Raw genomic sequence first — 20,074 nt, forward strand, 5'->3', positions numbered from 1 at the left:
TTGCTACCATAGTTTTTTTTATGAATGAAGTTGTCAATATTCATGGTAAAAAAAAGGGTTATTTGGTTGAAGGGGTCAAAATAACCCCCATATTTGTAAGAATAACCCATCCCTTAAAAGGTACAAAAAAAAGACCCAATTGAGACAAAAATACCCCTCATTTTTCCCTCCAAGACCACTTTACTTTTCCCTCTATTTTTTAGCATATTAAGTTTTTATTTTTATTTTTTATTTGGTCATCTGATTGCTCTTTCTCTTTGTCTACTTGTAGAGAAAAAGTCTGAGTTCTTGTCATTGTTTCATCTATTCTTTATTCTTTGTCACGAAAAGATGTTAAAAATGTAAGCAACCAACAATTTTTTTTTATATATATCATTATATTATTTCTTTCTATTTCTTGAAAATTTAAAACCTCTACCATTATAGGTAGAAAACAAAGGCTCCACTATCACTTATATCTTTACACTCAAAGTCTATATATCCTATTGGAAATAACAATGATTGAGTAATTCTGAAAGACATCCGCTGTAGAGTTGTGCTACCACCAAAAAGTCGACGACTAACAGAAATACCAAAAAATGAGAGAATTCGTTCAGGTGGAAAGGTTAAGCGCACATGGTGTTGTGGTGATTATGGGCACAATAGAAAAACATGCAAATGACCAATCCCATTACATCCTAGAGGTGAACATAGTTGTGTCAATATTGTTGATTAATATCAACATCCAAGAATTCTCTTTACAACTAGTTTATCAGTCACTTTAATAATGTCACCATAGAATTTCTCTCTTAAGGATGATTTAGTCATGTATCTACTCGTTTATATATATAGGGGCATGATGGATTGAAATTTTTTTGTATATGCTTAAAGCATTTTCTTTTAATGATGGATTGAAATTTTAAGTTAATGTTTTAGCTTTATCATATAAATTAATTGGTTAAATTTAGTTATGGTTAAGTTGATAGTCATTATTAACATGAACTTAATTATGATTGAGTTGCATTAACAAAGAACTTAACTATAGTTAGGTTCACAGTCATAATAAGTTCACAATTAGAATTTTCACCTGAACTTAACAGTGGTTGAGTTGCATTAACAAAGAACTTAACTATGGTTAAGTTTACAGTCAAAATTTTCATCTGAACTTAATAGTGGTTCAGTTGTATTAATAAAGAACTTAACTATGGTTAAGTTCCTAGTCAAAAATTTCACTTGAACTTGGTTAAGTTCATAGTTAGCATTTTTACTTGAACTTAACAATTGTTGAATTGCATTAACAAATAACTTAACTATGGTTAAGTTGACAGTTTTAGTTACATTACAAAAATTGTAACTTTGAGCATCAAGTCAAATTCATCCGAAATAACAATCATCTCTCAACAATATATAAACCTATTAGATAGTCAAATTCAAACCCACTACATGGGTAAAATTTTGAAGTAGAATAATTCAATTGTCATTTTCTCTTGAAACTAATCAATACGAGTACCGGTCAATGAGTTGAATGGATGATCATGCATGCCTTATAATTGATCCTTCAACTCGTCAAGTTGTCTTATAAGCATGGCTTGATCATGTCCAAAGTTCTCAACTCTATTACCTCCATCTAAGGAACCACTACCATCCCTCAATGGCTCTCCATAACCATAATTTGATGGTCTCCCATCTGAGTAGATAGATTGCAAATATCTCATACCTCCTCCAATATTCGTTCTTGGGTTTCTCCGAAACCCCTCCACCTCACCTCTCTCCCCAAACTGCCAATCAGAACTTTGCTCTGATCTTCAGGATGTGCTTGCATTTTGGACATGAGACTTCAATTCCCCAATTTCCTTTTCCATCTTTATACCACCCAATTCATCTCTATTTATGTTCATATCAAGAGCAGTCTCAACAACTCATTTATCAGCTCTATCCTTAGAATGATCTCGACTTTTCTCAACATCTGAACCATTTTTACCAAAATTCAAAGAACAAGCATTTGACTTGACATCTGCATATATCACCCGAGTTATTGAAATTCTCTATTTCATTTTCCAATAAATTCTTAGATTTCAAGGAAACTCTTTCAACCCTTTCTTCATTGGATGTCTCTAATGAAGTGTCTGTGCCAAATTTTCTATTCTTTTTCCCTGTAAATTAAAATAAAAAACAATCAAACCCTTAAATTGTTGAAAAAACCTCTCAACACTTCGTTTGTTTCTCCAAAAAATGGTTGAAAGGAAAAAAAAAAAAAAAAAAAACACTAAACTCTAGGCCTCACATTTTACATTATTTTGATTTCAAAAGAATGAAAAACAAAAGAGAAAAAAAAAAACATCCCTACCAAATAGTTGAATTAGCAAATGACACAAAAAGAATTCAAGATCGATTTTGATTCATTTTCTTCTCTAGTAAATTTTCTCAGCAACCAAATAATGGTAAAGGAGAAACAGAGAGTGAAATAAATTGAACAAAACACCTCTAAAACTCTATTTATTTGAAGAGAAAACATATGATACTAAAGAAATTGAATCATCTTGTCTCAACCGAGCCAAATAGTTGCATCAGTAAATGGCAAGCAAATGATTCAATAATTTGACTACTGCTCTTTCCCATTATTTTCTCCTCAACCAAACAGAGGTTAGAAAGAAAAATCAGCAATAGAATTGAAGAAACTGTAAAATTTGACCCACCCCAATAATTGCTTGGGCAAACGACACCCAAATAATTCAAGATCTCTAATTTTTTTTTCAAAGTATTTAAAGCATGTGCATGGCCCCCATTAATTATAATCATTAATACTCAATTTTTAAACCAAAATTTTACATTTTAATTTTCTGTCTAAAACCAAAATACTTGTAAAAAATATTTTCAAAACAACATCCACTATGTTTTTGGACACATTTATATTTTTACTTTTATTAAAAACAAACAAGTTTTATAATACTGTAATAAGAGTAATATATTTTTTTCATAATTTTTTTTTCTAATTTTAAATTGATAAATCATGTTTTTGTATTGAGATTGAGGAAGATAAAATGTTTAATTTTTTATTTGGATTGTCTAAAAGAATTAGAAAATGATGAAGAATGTTTAATCATTTTTGTTTTTTTATAATAAAATAATGGATTTATTACACTTTACCTCCCAACCTATACCGTGTTTTGCATATTGCCCCATTGAGTTCAAAATCGAGCAATGTACTTTTCATCCTTTATTATTGCATGCAATGTGCATTTTTTGAGAGACGATATTATTTTTTTTGGACGGAAATACGTGTTTTCAACATGATTGAGGGCAAAACAGTCATTTCATTTCAAAACACCCAAATCCCCAACCCAACCCTCTTCTTCCTCTTTCAATCGTTGGCTGTAATTTTCCTAGAATTCTGGCATAAGAAACTAGAATTCCGACAAACAGGATTACAAATCTTATAGTGATTGGAACCAAACTCAAAAAATTTTACCAAAAAAATAACAATATTATTAAAAAAAATTGCTTCAACTAATTCAAATAGTCTTAGATTCAAAATCTATAAAGGAAAAAAAAATTGATTGATTTTCTTGCCAACCAAATAAAGTGCAAAAACCCACAAAAACAACAATAATCAAACAAACTTACCACAACGACCAAATCACATGACATATGTATACAACAAACTTAGGGTTGGGTTTCATTTTTATGTTATGCTTTCGTTTTAGGGTTAAGGTTTTGTTTTGATGTTTTAGAAAATTGGGGAAAAAAATCAAGCTGAACATCGACCCATGCTTTTATAACATGGAATTTTCAGTAGAAAGGGAGATGAGAGAGAAAGAGTGAAGAGATAAGAAGAAGAAGAGGAAAAAGAAGAGGAAGAGGAAAGTTTAGAAACATGTCACATCAGCACCATTTTCTTACAATTTGCACTCCTTAATATGCTTTGGTTGCAATTTGGGGAGGAGGAAAGAAGGAAGAGGAGGAGAACGAAGGCAAAGGAAGGCTCGGTTAGGGTTTTAAAATGAAATGACACTTTTACCCTTACTTAAATAGGTCACGTGGAAAGCACATGTGCTTTCCGCCCAATTAAGATAACATCGTCACTCAAAAAATGTACATTGCATGCAATTATAAAGCATGAATAACAAATTACTTGACTTTAAACTTGAGAGGGCAATGTGCAAAACATGCTATAGGTCTGAGGATAAAGTGTAATAAACCCTAAAATAATTTTTAAAATTATATAATTTTTATATTTCTTTTTTCCTTAACATAAGGCTTTTTATTAAGTTTTATTTACACATTTTTTTCCTTTTTTTCGATGCATTGAGTGGACAATGTTAATGTGTATAATGTGTTGGATGTCAATGAGGTATACAAAAAGTTTCTCTAATACCATTAATATGGTTACAAAATATAGTTATACAAAAAATAATATTATAATTATAATATAAATATACTTACATTATAATACATCATAATAAAACGTAACTAGGAAAATTTTCAATTTTTTTTTTATGAAATTGATAATTTTATATGATCATACTATATTCTCTAACATACTTATATTATAAACCATCTTAGAAACCAAATGAAGTACTAATTTGAATTTACAAGACTTACAATTTTTTTTGTTTAAAAATGATTAAACAATTTCAATGCATTGAGGGAATGATGTTAATGTACTAGCATGATATGTTAATACCAATGCCAACAAGGTACAAATAGGCATTTTCAAAATTATTAATTTTTTCATAAAATATAGGTGTGATTATAATTACTTTAATATGATCAATGACATGTTTTCCTTAATGCCTTTCTTTTTTGATAGTTCAATGACATCTCTTAATAATTTTTTTCTGAAAATAAAGATATTTATATCATATAGAAAATGGGTGAAATGGTTTGGAGGACATAATATTCAATAAAATTTGGATAAATTGTATTGGACCCAAGGCTTTGGTTATTTCATTCTGAAACTAATTGTCTATGTGAGGGTTTGAAATGAGCTTCATCTACAACAAGAAGTTTCATATTTTGCTACCATAGTTCTTTTAAGGTTGAAGTTTATATTCGTTGTAAAGAAAACTATACACTACAATAAATATGAGATTTTGTCACTAAGTAAGTCATGATTAAAATATGATAATTCATTATAAAAGAATTTTTGGGACAAAAAAGTTTTCATGGGACTTCATTGCTATAAAGCCTATGATTAATTATTTTTTATTAGGAAAACAAAGATTCGTCACTAAAGATATTATATTACCACAAAGAACGAGTTTGTTTTTTTTTTTTACCCTAAATAGTTTATTTTTGTCATCACAAATATTATTCATTTTTTTTTATTTGTTGATAAAATTAATTAGTGATGGATTTATTGCAACAATCCCACGATGAAATTTTTTTGTATCAAAAACATACTTGATACAAAAACCCAACTTGTTACCATAAAAACATATATTACGAAACATCCTATTTGTTGCAATCATTTAAGAATATTTGTTTTTAAACTTATTACTATAAAGTTTGTTTATTTTAATAATAATAATAATAAAAATAAATTATTATTATTATTATAAGAAAAAATTCATTACTATCACTATTAAAAGGAAAATCCTAAAAATTATTTATCAATTGAACTTATTTATTAAGTATAAAAAAATTATAAATTCCACTCATCACGTTTTGTTGTCAATTGAAAAGTGAGAGTTATTCAATTAATAGATTAATTCGCTTTTGATAAAAAAAAAAAAAAAAAAAAAGTCTTCAAGATACACTTCATGCTTTTTATTTTTAAAATAAAAAAACCTCTATACAAAAGCTAAATATTTTGTATAAAAAGTATATATTTGCCTTATATTTTTAAGAATTATTTTCAAAATTCTCAAACTTTGAGATAGTAGAAAAAATTTTATTCTTTAATTTTTTTAAAATAATTTTTAAAATCATTATTTTTTTAAATAATTTTTAAAATCATTATTTTTTTAAATAATTTTTAAAATCATTACTTTTTTAATATAAATCTCTAAAAGTTCCAATGTCTTATATAAAAACTATTAATTTTTTTTTTTAATTTTAAAAACAGAGAACATGATATGTATCAAAATGGACACTGGGTCAGTTCTTACATCAAACATAGTAGTAATCTTTGGTTTGTCTGTGGAGTTCTATAAATAAGAATGAAGATTTCTTTGTTCGGTGTACAATTAGTATCAAATTGACGGTGACTTTATCATTATTAGCAGCAGCAGCAGCAGTAGTAGTAGTAGTAGTAGTAGTAGTAGTAGAGATTCGTGATCTGAGTAAAGGTTCTACTAAGGAATTTTGTTTCCTTTCTAAAACTTGGGTCTTTAAAATTGTTGGCCAACTTCAGAATGTCAACAGTACCAGTGTAGCATATAGTGAAAACAGTCATCCTGCAACTTCAGAATCCCCTTATTTTTGTTCTGTACTTTTTTTTTCTAGAAAGATCGGCCCTGATGTTCATGGGAAACTGCAAATATTTTGTGCTCCGAATGTCGAATATTGTGTTTGTATTCAATTCCAAGCCCTGTGACATGTGTTTGTGGTTAGTTTTGCTACCCCAGCAGAGTTTCATCGAGATTTCACAACACCCTTGATGGAGTTGTTTATGGCAGAAGCTTTAGCTGTGTTCTATGAGTCAGAAGCTTTAATTCCTGCATCAGCAAAATAATATTAGCTAGCATCAATGAAGGGTTTTTAAAACAGGTAGTAACTACTGGTTGTGGAACTGTGTTTCTCTTGGTTCCATACCAGTTGAAGTTGCAATCCAACATCTAGGTCCAGACCATTACAGATATTAGAGCCATCACAACACAATTGATGATTTATTATTTAATATTACTTCTGGGGTTTTACTATCGATTACTAAAATATCTAGTATTTTAAAAGAATGCATTAAAAGTTGTAAAAAAAAAAAAAAGCATACCAAAGTACACATGACGTACGCAATGACCACCAAAAGATGGCAAAAAAGGAAAGGGATAAACAAAAAAACTACTTGCTACCTTAATGAGAACTCAACCAATCAAAATGAAAGTCACACAAGGACATTGGGCCTTCAGTTATGTACAACTTTGTTCAAGATAACAAGTCATTAAGAAACAAGCTTTTAAGTCATTGGTTAGAGAGCTCCTCATTTTCAAATGATCTATTTCTCTCCTTCCAAATTGTCTAAAAGAGGCGCAAAGGGGTTGCTCCACACACCTTTTTATATTTCCTTTCAATGAAGGATCCACACCATCCTAATGAGGTCTCTCTTACTGAGGAAGATAACATCCAAGATACACCAAAAAAAGGGAACAAAAGCTAACACAAAACCCTCGCCTTACCACAATGTAGCAGAATGTGGTCAATCGACTTTTAGATATGACAAAGGAAGCATCAATTAGTCAACAAACCCCCTCTCTGAAGCTGATCTAAGGTCAAAGTTTTACCCCACAACACCTCCCAAACAAAAAAACTCACCTTAGGTGGAACCCAAGAGTTTCAAACAACATCTACTAGGAAAGGGGCTGAACTCCCAAGCTCTAAGAAAGCATAAAGGGACTTCACAGAGAAAGAACCACTCTTTGTCTTCAACCAGATCACCTTAACTTTTCCTTCCCCATTCACCACCTTTTCTTGAAGCCTCGATAGGAATCACTTCACAATCTCAATCTCTCAATCATTTAGATGCCTAGAGAAGCTAGGAGTCCAACAACATCCAACATTAGGTTGATTCCATATATCTGAGAGAAACACACAACAGTTCATTACCACACTACTTATCCTTCCAAAACTTTACCTTCCCCCCCATTGCTCACAGAAAAGGAGACTCTACCATTAATAATCACCCATAATTTCCTTACGGCTTTCCACAACCCAAGCTCATACCTATCACTCACTTCATTAGAACAAACAAACCCCCCCACCCCCCACTTCAACTTCCCCATATTTTCCACTTATAATTTGCTTCCAAAATGCCTCCCTTTCCATTGCAAACCGTCACATGCACTTGCTAAGAAGAGCCTTGTTGAGCAAAGAAAGACATCTAACTCCCAAGCCCCTTTTTCTCTAATCTGAGCCAAACAAGAGCCCACTTCACTAAATGGGGCTTTCTTTCTAAGTTCCCTCCACCCATTGGAAATTCCTTTGAATCCATTCCAACCTCAAACTCAATTTCCTCAGCATCCAGAATAAAGACATAAAGTAGGTAGGCAAATTGAATAAAGTGCTCTGAATCAGTGTGACTCTCCCCCCTTTGGAAATATACTATGTGTCCCCTCCCATTTGTTTATAATTAAAAGTGAGGCTATCCTCAAAGGAAAGGAATAAGGGTGGAGACTGCAAACAATCAGACTCCAGGGTGACTATTGGAGCAATGATCTGCCTCTCAACAACTTGTAAGAAAACTGCACCAAGGGGTAGTATCTAGAAAGGAATCATGGTAAGCGGTATAGAACACTGTTTTTACGGAATCTTGAAAAATAGGAGGTTAATTCCTCATGAACTTGTTGGAATGGCTATACTAATTCATCTTGGTTCATGAGAAGAAGGTTAGCAGGAGGTCGCCATGAGCCCTTGGTAGGATATCATTCTCTAAAAAATTATATTACCTATCCATGATTAATAATAAAAGTGCACTGCTGTGTTAGGGTGTCTGTCTTTGCATCTATGTGGACTTCCTGGAGAGGCAGATAATCAGACACTTGATTTGTACTTTCTAGTCTTATAAGAGTCATGTGAATTTTGCTGCTTTTGCTTGACGCTTAGTGTGAATTCCAAACCATGTGCCTACAAGCATAGTATGCATTGTGATTTTTTCTGCTGGCTAGTAGATCAACATGAGGACCACCTAGGGATAGGAAGCTGAAGAACAACCCACCACCCAGTTTAAGTGGCCTGCAGAGGGCTAATGGCAGTTTAGCTTGTGAGGTTGAGCAGCACAATATTTCTATGACTCTGCATTTGAGCTCTGTGCCTTCTCAAGGCAGCTTGTTTGAGTTTTCATCCACCACCTATTAGTGGATCCTCATGAGGCTGTATTGCAATGCTTATGGGTTAACAACTGAGGATGGTTGAGGAAGAGTACAACAAGTACATCTAGAATGAGATGCCCAGCAGAGGTCTCATCAGCCTGGCATTGGTTTGCAGGGAAAAGTAACAAATCAAAAGCAAGGTTGACTCGGTGTCAGATAAGCTGTTCCATGTCAACAGGTGGTGCAACCACAAGGTGCCATATGAAATGCTAGAGGTTGCTACAAGTGCAGCAAACTTAGACACTCACCCATGGAAAGAGGGAGGACTACTACTGCCATAAAGGCTAAAATGACTCCACAGACCTACGTATTAGCAATTTCAATGTCAACAGTGGTCTTAATTGCACGAGACAACACTGATGGTTGTAGAGGAGCAACACATGGAGGAGCCTGTGCTTTGACTCAGTAGAACACAGAGGCAATCTCATCTGTTGTGGCAGGTAGTTTACCAGTGTAAGCTTGAGTAGCTAGAGCAATGACTCTGGCACTATGCATTGATTTGTATCTTGTGTTTTCTCTATGCATGCCTATGTGTTTGAGTTATAAGTAATGTATTTGCATTCAGATAAGGGATTCTGTGATTTTAGCTTGTCATCACTCTTGTAATGTTCCAATTGGTGAGCAGGAGTTGCTCACAGAATCTGTGCTGGCAAACATACATGGACTGGTTGGCTTCATATCATGTTCCAGAAGCAGCTGATGTTTCAGATACCTGGTCATATATAATTTGGTGTTGAAGTTTTTTTTGGGATTTTGTCCTTGTATGAAAAAATTGACAGTTCTGCTACTAAAAGGTTGACATATGATATAATTGACTATTCTGCTACAAAATGGTTGACATCCTATCCAATCCCAACAACTTCAGTTGATTATTTTTGCTTCACAGCATTGATTGTGAGATGAGTTTGGGGGTTTTCATTGCATACATGGTTCCAAAATTTATTTTTCTAAATGCTTCAAAAAATGATTTATGAGTAATGGCTTGAAAGAAAAGCTGTCAACAGAGTGACTATAAATTAATTTCAAGCAAAATTAGGCTTGACAAATCAATTCAAGCTTAATTTGACTCAATTACAGTTTCCAGCTTAACAGGGTCTATAAATACCCCATTAAACCCTTCATGTTTCAAGGGAAAGGTACAAGGAATAGATTTTTCATCTTTGTTACTTCTAGTTTCAAAATTTTGAGTAGAGTGTTTGTGATGTAGGACAACCCTAGGATGGTTGCCTACACTCAAGGGTAGGTGGGCTAGGGTTTTATTTTTAGGGTGTAAGGAGAGGAATAAGGAATAAACTTTATGGTAGAGAAAATTATAAGATAAGAAATAGAGAGAAAGAAGAAACAATGAAGAAAAGATGGAAAACCTTAGAGTCTCACTAAGGCCTTCTAGGAATCTCACCTAGAAGAAAAAAATCAATGGAGTCTCACCATTGAGGGTTGCAACCTTGCAATAAAAGAAAGTATAATATTATTCATCAAATTCATCCCTTTGATTTACATTGATTAACCTATTTATAGGCTTCTCTAAGAAATCCAAAGTCTACTAGGACTCTAATAACCTATTATGATTCTAATTCTAATTATAACATCCAAAGTCTACTAGGACTCTAATAACCTATCATGACTCAAATTCTAATTATATTATAACTCAACTAGCTAATCCTAATTAGACTCCAACAAATACCAATCTCTATTCAATTCTAATTAATATTAATCCTACTTAAAGTTTACTTAGGTCTTCCCTTTCTTCCTTGAATAAACTTTAAAAGGCTTTCCCCCATCAATTCTCCCCGGCTTGAAAGAACTCGGCTCCGACGAGTTAGATGCTTGATACAATTCATAGAGATTGGGGTTAATCTTCTGAAAATCCGTTGTCGTAATCCATGTATTCTCAGAATGTGGTTTGCCTCGCCATTTCACCAAAAAATTTTGGTATCCACCTTGTCGAGTAGACACAAGTTGATCATCAAGAACATACTCGATCTCAGGACGTGGGCTAAGAGTAGGTGGTAATTGAAGATCCAACTTTTCACTTACATCGTTGTGATGGCCATGGTAGATATACAAATCTTCCACATTAAATATTGGACTAAAATGCAAGTTTGAAGGGAGCTCTAACAAATAAGCATTCTCACCCAACCACTTTAGTACCCGAAATGGACCCGCTTTCTTAGCTTGAAGCTTTTGATATGTGCTCGGATGAAATCTTTCTGGTCGTAAACGAGCCATCACTAGATCACCTTCTTGAAACTGAATATATCTTCGATGTGCATCTGCTGCCTCTTTATAGTTCTCATTGCTAATTTTGATTTTTTCTCGTACCTTTTCATGTATATCTCGTATATGACGTGCAAATGCATCACCATCTTGGCTGGTGCGGACAGAAGTAGATAATGGTATAAGATCAATAGGTTGCTTAGGTTTCAGCCCATATGCCACTTCAAAAGGTGAGTGCCCAATAGTACGATTAGTGGAGCTATTGAAAGCAAATTCGGCTTGTGGTAAGACATTATCCCAATTTCTCAATTGATCTCTCACAATGCATCTCAAAAGATTACCAAGACTGCGATTGACAACTTCTGTTTGTCCATCAGTTTGAGGATGAAAAGAACTTGAAAATTTTAATTGAGCACCTAGCTTGGCCCACAAGGTTTTCCAAAAATAGCTCATAAAGTTGACATCACGATAAAAAACAATGGATTGTGGTAATCCATGCAATCGAACTACTTCTTTAAAGAATAAGGCAGCAACATAAGAAGCATCTGAAGCCTTCTTACATGGGATAAAATGTGTCATTTTGGAAAATCTATCAACCACAACAAATATAGAATCAAAGCCCCGTTGTGCCCTTGGTAATCCAAGTACAAAATCCATGCTCAAGTCTTCCCAAGGTTTGGATGGAATTGGTAATGGCGTATATAACCCCGTATTTTGCTTTGAACATTTTCCTACTTGACATGCTCGACATTATTTGATAACCTTCCAAACATCCTTCTTTGGTGTAAGTAGGGCAGGAACTCCACAAGGACTTAGGCTTTTTTGGTAATGATGCATCAGGAATCAAATCAATGGCATGTTGTACGTCACGCATAGGAGGGGGTTGATTAGGTAACTCTGCAGGCCACAAGTCAGAAAAGTCATCAAGGATTTTACGTACGTTTGCTACATATTCCTTATCTTGTTCTTTAAATTCTTCCACTTTCTGAGCCATTAAAGCAAAAATAACTTTAGTTTCCTTTCTCTCATTTTCAAATTAACACATAGTAAGTACCTTTTTTGGTTGTGCATTCTCATCTGACTTCTTAATTGGAGGGACTTCTTTCATTGGACGAAGGATCTTCTTACGTCCGTTGTGTATGAGAGCATATGTATTTTCATAGCCGTCATGTTGAACTCTTCTATCAAAGAACCAAGGTCTTCCAAGTAAAATATGACTTACTTTAATGGGTAAGACCTCACACCATACAGACTCTTCAAAGTCCTTACCAAAAAGGAATGTTACTAAACAACGAAAACTTACCGGGATAGAGGTGTCATTAACCCATGCTACTCTGAATGGATTTGGATGTCTCTCTGTTTTAAGGTTTAGCTTCTCAACAAGTTCTTGTGAAGCTATGTTCAAACTGCTATCTCCATCAATGATCATGGTGCATAATCTCCCTTAGCAAGAAATATGTGTTTGGAAAATGCTAGTACGTCGCCAATCTTCTTCTCCTTTTACTTTTGGAACGGTTAATAAAGGTCGCACTACAAGACTATGTCCTTCCGTCATACCATCATAGTAGCCACATTCTTCACTAACTTCATCTTCATTGTAGGTCTCTTCTTCCTTTGGATAACTTTCCAATTCAGATTCTGGTTCTTCAACACAAAAGTGTAAACTTTTGGTTGGGCATACAACAGCATAATGACCATGCCCACCACACTTAAAGCATAAAGGAGTCACGTCTACTTTTCTATCTCCATTACTCATTGAATTTTTACCCTTATTACCATTCTTATAAGCCACATTCGAAGTTTGTTGAGTGTTGCCGCCACCATTCACATGATTAAGAGTTCTGAAGTTTGATGTGCTTAAAGGTTTGCTTGCTGTCCTATTGGAGAAAGTGCTCCCAATTTGTGAACTTGGACGCTTGGAAACTCGGAATTTGATGCCTTCTTTTATTTTGAGGGCTAGTTGATAAACGTCATCTACGGTATAAGTGTGTGTAGCTATCATCTCAAGTTGAATCTCCATTCGAAGTCCAGCTTTGTAGCGGGCTGCAAGTTGAGCATCACTTTCCCGCACTTGATTTCGAATGCTCAATTCATGGAATTCTTCTGTATATTCTTCAACGGACTTGGTACCTTGTTTAAGGGAAAACAATTTTGTATACATAAGTTGTTCATAATCAGTTGGGAGAAAGTGCTCCTTCATCTTCAACTTCATCTCGTCCCATGTGTCAATAGGCGGTTGGCCAGTTCTATGAGCTTGATTCTCAATATTATGCCACCATAGACGTGCTGCTCCTTTCAACTTTGCCTTCACAAAACGAACTTTTCTATTTTCGGGCATTGCATACTAATCAAAGTAATCTTCCATTGACATAATCCAATCAAGAAAAGTTGTTGGATTTAGTTTTCCATAAAATTCAGCAACTTCAAGACGTACCTTTTTTGTCACATCATCATCTAGCTCAAAAAGTTTGGCCCTTCTTTGATTCCCCATCATAAAATTGTCTTGTTTTTCGCGTGATCGACTTGGCGATTGTCTAAATTGATGACTTGCGATCTCCTCTTCAATTGGTCATTTTTCTTGGCTCTTTTTTAATAACTTCATGATCTTATTAAGTTTGCTATTTAGTTGTATTATAGCATCTTGATGGGATTGTTGTGTGGCTGAAATTTCCTCCAAGCGTATTGTAGCGGCATCTTGATTGCTAGAAGTTTTTTTGGAACTCATGCTTGCATAAGTTGCTCCGCTCCTTAATTGCATATGCCTTCAAGCCAAGAATTTTGGCTCTGATACCAAAATTAATGTAGGACAACCCTAGGATAGTTGCCTACACTCAAGGGTAGGTGGGCTAGGGTTTTATTTTTAGGGTGTAAGGAGAGGAACAAGGAATAAACTTTATGGTAGAGAAAATTATAAGATAAGAAATAGAGAGAAAGAAGAAACAAAGAAGAAAAGATGGAAAACCTTAGAGTCTCACTAAGGCCTTCTAGGAGTCTCACCTAGAAGAAAAAAATCAATGGAGTCTCACCATTGAGGGTTGCAACCTTGCAATAAAAGAAAGTATAATATTATTCATCAAATTCATCCCTTTGATTTACATTGATTAGCCTATTTATAGGCTTCTCTAAGAAATCTAAAGTTTACTAGGAACTGCTCAATAAAGTGCTAAAAACAAAGTGACAGATCCCTTGATGAGAACCCAGAAACTGAGATAAATATGATTTAAACACATGGTATCACAATGTACCTACAGCCTATATTTTTTTCACACCTGCTATCAGGGTGTATATGGTTCAAGGAATTGGTTGAATTGGGGGAACATAATGCATTTGGGCCTTGATTTCATTTCGTAAATTTGCATGAAAGCATCTAATTGGAACCCAAAATCCATCCCAAATCCAAGCTTTCATTTTTAGTTACAAAAATGAAAAGAGTTATGCAAAAAGGAACAAGAAAAATCAAGAGTATAAAACCCCATTAAGGCTATGCTACAAAAGCATCTGGACCACCATTCCGCAGAAAAGAGCTTCAAAGCCTCAAATCTTCTATTTCAGAGTGGTTTTGTGGCTAATCAAAAACACTGAAGCACTTTCCCACTCATAAGTGCTTTCAGGCAGTTGAAAAGCTCCAGCAAGGGACCTAAATGACTTCTACTTCTCTAAAAGAAAAAAGTCTTTCTGCCTTGGATAAACAAGGGAAGCTTGGTGAAAAATGCCAAAGGGAACTGCAAAAATTCAAAATCACCTAAAGAATATGGACAATTGCTTCAAACTACAAGATAAGATAGAAGTACCTTTCCCATTCATGTCTCGGCAGAATTCACTTCCACAGCAACATTGAAATGCTTTAATGGGATGATTTTCATCAGCAAAGTCAATTGCATAATCCTGCATATGACTTAAAGCATGTTATAATAGTAACCAAACAATGAGAAATCCATGTACTTTCATCAAAATTCAATCTAAGTCAGTACCAATTTCAAATTAGCCATAGGTGATACAAACAATTTAGCATGCAATTAAAGAGTGTGCAACACAGGTCTAAGTAGTGTGGTTGTTCATAAAATTCTCAGAGCACCAGGCAGGTTTTCAAAGCAGAACCTATATTATGCAGTGTTGGTTGACTGTGCAAATTCACAGCTTGATTGTGATTGATTGATAGCTTGACTCATTGCGATTGATTTTAGGCTGTCAATCAATGACAAAATTAGGGCTACAAATATAGGGGTTCCGTTCTTGATTGTATAGTTGACTAATGGTGTCTATATTCAACATATTCTAGGATAAAATTTCTTTATTTTTTTCCCGTAAACTCCATATATATCCATTGAAAATTCCTCCATCAATACAAGAAATAAAATTTCATGAATGTTCACATGGTATCAGAGCAAGATTTCTGTTGAAATTTCTTCTTTGTTGTTCAACCTTAATTACCATAACCAAGTGCAGTCTTCTTTTCTGCAACTTTGAACAATTTTTGGTCTTCATTGCTGAAATCGACGTAGAGAAATACAACCTTCATAGCTGGTCCTCCCATGTTCTCTTCACATAGAGAAATACAGCCTTCATTGCTGGTTCTTCCACAGTCTCTCTGCTTTTATTCACTTTCTCAATATGTCTGAAATATCTAGTAATGTCCATATCTATCCACCCAAAATTCCAATCAAACCGCAACCCACTCTTCCACCGGTGAATACCAAAATCTCTAGGTGCCATTTAATGGCTAGAATTATTTGGTTTAGAGTCAACTTGTAAGACATTCCTTAAAGGAAAGGGGAAGCTAACACATTTATTTGGACTAGTGCGAAGCCTAGAAGAACTGAAGTTTGTTACATAGGATGAAGAGGATTTAATGATAACATCTTGGCTTTGGAACTCAATATAATGGGAGATTAGTGGGACTTGTACGTTTCTCAAAATGTGAAGAGATTTTGGAGGTTGCTAAGAAATCATACTCTAAGGTAAAAGATGCTGCTTCGATTTACAAAATTAAAACAAAGATCTCATCCATCAAAAAGGTACTTTATACGTAATTAAGTACTTAAAAAGTTAGTAGCTTTACTTGGATTATTATCAAAATTTCAAGATGAAATGTAATGAAGATGCAACTGTGCTATAGAAGTTTGTTGAAAGGGAGAGAATTTTTTAACTTCTTCTTGGATTAAAGGTTGAATATGATCAAATTAGAGTGCAGAATCTTAGAAAAGAAACACATCCATTCCTCAACGAAGTGTTTTCAATTGTAAGGTTAGAAGCTAGTAGGAGAATAGTCATGTTAGAAGCCCCAACAAATGAAGGATTAGCTCTAGCTATAGTCAAGTCGATCCCGAGGTAGCTACTAGAGAGACAAATGGGAAGAATGAGACCCTTAGACCACAAAATAATAAAGATAGAAAACGTTGTGCTTATTGCAAGAAGCCAAGAGATGCAAAGGAGAAACTATTAGAGACTTCATGGGAAGCCACAATCCTTTATGAAGGGTAATAATAGCTGAAACACATAAGATGGACAATGGGGAGGATAGACTCTTATGGCCTAATAAGAAGATAGTCCCAACAAAGAGGCCTCAAATTCCAAAGGGTCTAATGGAGGACTAAACAAAGAAGAAAGAAAAAGACTTCAAAGCTTCTTAACCCCTAGCAAAACGTAGTGCCTCATGTTCATTAGCCCACTTAGGTAAGTACTCAAACTCTTATGCCCTTAGCGCTTCAAAAGACTATTAGAGGAAAAGAAAGAAAAAGTGATTCTCGTAGTAGCTACAAGCAAACTGAAACATCTTAATAGTTAGAGGAAAAGAAAGCAAAAGTGATTCTTATAGTAGCTACAAGAAGGACTTGGGTGCTCTAAAATACTTCTTGGGCATTGAGGTGTCTTAATTCAAACAAGTACTCTTTCCTCTCACAACGGAAGTATACATTAGATCTCTTGGTTGAAATTAGTAACTCTGCTTATGAACCTATAGATACTCCCATTAAGCTAAATCATTGCTTGTACATCTATCCTGATAAGATTCCAACCAACAAAGAAAGATATTAGAGATTGTGGGGAAATTAATCTATCTAACCCACACTAGACTTATCATATGTAGTTAGTGTTGTAAGTCAATTCATGCATAATCCAAGTGATCGACACATAAATGTAGTAAATCGTATCTTGGCCAACCCAAAGTCCTCTCCAAGCAAAGGTTTTATGTTCTCCAGACACAGACATCTATATATTGAGGGTTACATAGACCGACTTTGCCGGATCTAGATTGGAGAAAAAGTCTACTTCAGGGAATGTGTCATTCGTAGGAGGAAATTTGGTGACTCAAAGGAGTGAGAAACAAAATGTGGTCTTGTTGTCTAGTGCAGAAGTTGAATACTATGCACTCCATCATGCAACTCCGAAACTTACTTAACTAAGAATTCTCTTAAGTGAGCTTGGGTTTGGTTCTAAGATATCTATGGTGCTCTTTTGTGAAAACACAACAGCTATTGAGATTGCAAATAATCCGATACAACACGATCCAACTAAGCATATTGAACTTCATGGTAATTACATCAAGGATAACCTAGATTTTGGCTTATGATAAAGGTTCCCTACATTAAGAGTGCAAATCAATTGGCAGATATGATGACTCATGTTGTTACTAGTGATCCATTTTATGCATCATTATCCAAGTTGGGCATATGTGATATCTATGCACCAACTTGAGGTGGATAGTTAGCATATACAACTGTGATTAGCTATGATTTATAGCTCTATACAACTATGAATTACAGCTTTGTACAACTGTGTATACAACCATAATTAATTGTATAGTTGTGATTTATACAATTGCATATTATTCTGTATGGTTGTCTATTACTTTGTGTTGAATATAATGAATTTATAGTGTACAATCTTTCCTTTTTTAATATAGGTCACATGTATGGTAGTTAGGACTCCTAGCCTTGTATATATATATTTTCTCAATTGTAAGTAGATACACAATGAATGAGAATCAAGGTTTTTTTTTTCTCTCTCTTAACATGGTATCAGAGCCAAGGGAGAAAACCTAATTCTTTCCAGTTTCCTCGTGATATCAATTCCGGGAAACATTCCTATGACCGTGTTTCATTCTGGTCACCTTCCCCAGACCCCAAAGCTTTCCGGTCGGTCGAATCGTCGTCAGAAAACATTCACCGCCGGCGATTTTTCCTGCGAACTTTCCCGGCGATGTCTTTTTCCGACACTGCAAGGAGCGCCTGGAGGAGATCTCCAATTTTTCCCAAAGCACCGGAGCCAGAAAACCACCCACACGCCGGCCACGCGCGTTTTTCCGGCCGGCTACTGCATCTCACGCGCCGGCGCGTGAGGATGCGTGAGCCACTTTCCGGCGACGCGCTTCCTCCTCCAGCCTCGCCTGACACTGACTAGCCACCCTTCATACCTGTTTCTGCCATCCGAGCCCTGCACGTGCCTCTTTTGGGGTTCTTTTGCCTCCGCCGGCCCTCTGAACAGTTTTTCCGACGTCCTCCGGCTATTTTTTCTCAACCCCAATCCCTGCACGTGCCTTGGGAAGTGTTCTTCTACCTTTCCGGTGGTGCCACGGTTGTTTTTCTTTTCTATTTGGTCTCTCACACAGGCGATTCTTCGGTTTTTCCTTCTTCAGCCGCATCTGAAGCCGTATTAGGGCTCTTTTCGATCCAAATATACTTCATTCTCCAGATAAGTGGATATGGCTACTAAAACTTCCATTTTTTCCTCTGTCATATCTGGATCTCCTATGATTACTTCGGAGAAATTGGTTGGCAGTGAAAATTATCTTTCTTGGTCTGCCTCTGTTGAACTTTGGTTTATGGGACAAGGATATGGGGATCACTTGGTTACACAGGAGGCAGATATCCCTGAGGTTGAGCGCGTACAGTGGAGAAAGATAGATGCCCAGTTATGTAGTGTATTATGGCAATCAGTTGATCCCAAGATCCTTCTTCATCTTCGGGCCTACAAAACTTGTTTTAAATTTTGGACTCAGGCCAAAGGATTATACACGAATGATATCCAGCATCTTTATAAGGTGGCTTTTGCTATTGTCCATATCAGCCAACAGGACTTGGATCTATCTACTTATATTGGCCAGATTGCCTCTCTTAAGGAGGAGTTCTTGACTGTGATGCCTCTTACTCCTGATGTTGGGGCTTAACAAACACAGCTTGATAAGTTCTTCATGGTCCTTACTCTTATTGGCCTCCGTCCGGATCTTGAGCCTATCCGCAATCAAATTCTTGGTAGTTCATCAGTTCCGTCCTTGGATGATGTGTTTTCTCGCCTCCTTCGTATCTCGTCCACTCAGACTTTGCCATCTGATAGCATTTCAGATTCTTCTGTGTTAGTTTCTCACACTACCTCTCGAGGAGGACGCAGTGGTAACCGAGGTAGAGGCCAATGTCCTCATTGCACCTATTGCAATAAACTTGGCCACACTCGCGATCGTTGCTATCAGTTACATGGACGGCCTCCTCGCACTGCCCATGTGGCCCAGTCCTCTGATTCTCAGCTGCCTCAGCCTCCGAGCTCCTCCGCATCTCAGGCATCTCAGGCTTCTATTGCCTCTGTTGCCCAGCCTGGTAATGCTTCTGCCTGCCTTACCCACACATCTTCTCTTGGACCCTGGATTCTAGATTCTGGAGCTTTTGATCACCTATCTGGTAATAAGGATCTTTTCTCCTCTATTACTACTACCTCTGCTTTACCTACCGTTACCTTAGCTAATGGTTCTCAAACTGTAACTAAAGGTATTGGTTTGGCCCTTCCTCTGCCTTCTCTACCTCTCACTTCTGTCCTTTATACTCCTGAATGTCATTTTAATCTTATTTCCATCAGCAAAATCACTC

The 20,074-nt window shown here is 35.5% G+C and overlaps 1 protein-coding gene across 1 annotated transcript in view; it reads right to left on the minus strand.

Moving 5' to 3' along the window:
- Window positions 1-6,059: 6,059 nt before the first annotated feature.
- The window catches only part of LOC100261268 (histone-lysine N-methyltransferase SUVR4), a 60,188-nt gene continuing 46,173 nt past the window's right edge, over window positions 6,060-20,074 (minus strand). The window contains exons 8-9 of the mRNA XM_010661871.3: window positions 15,011-15,104; window positions 6,060-6,638 (exon numbers count right to left, since the gene is read on the minus strand). Of these exons, the coding sequence (XP_010660173.1) occupies window positions 6,616-6,638; window positions 15,011-15,104 (117 nt within the window). The 3' untranslated portion in view covers window positions 6,060-6,615. The remainder of the gene's footprint in view (window positions 6,639-15,010; window positions 15,105-20,074) is intronic.

The sequence above is a fragment of the Vitis vinifera genome, chromosome 14 (genome assembly GCF_030704535.1).
Source record: "Vitis vinifera cultivar Pinot Noir 40024 chromosome 14, ASM3070453v1".
Taxonomy (NCBI): domain Eukaryota; kingdom Viridiplantae; phylum Streptophyta; class Magnoliopsida; order Vitales; family Vitaceae; genus Vitis; species Vitis vinifera.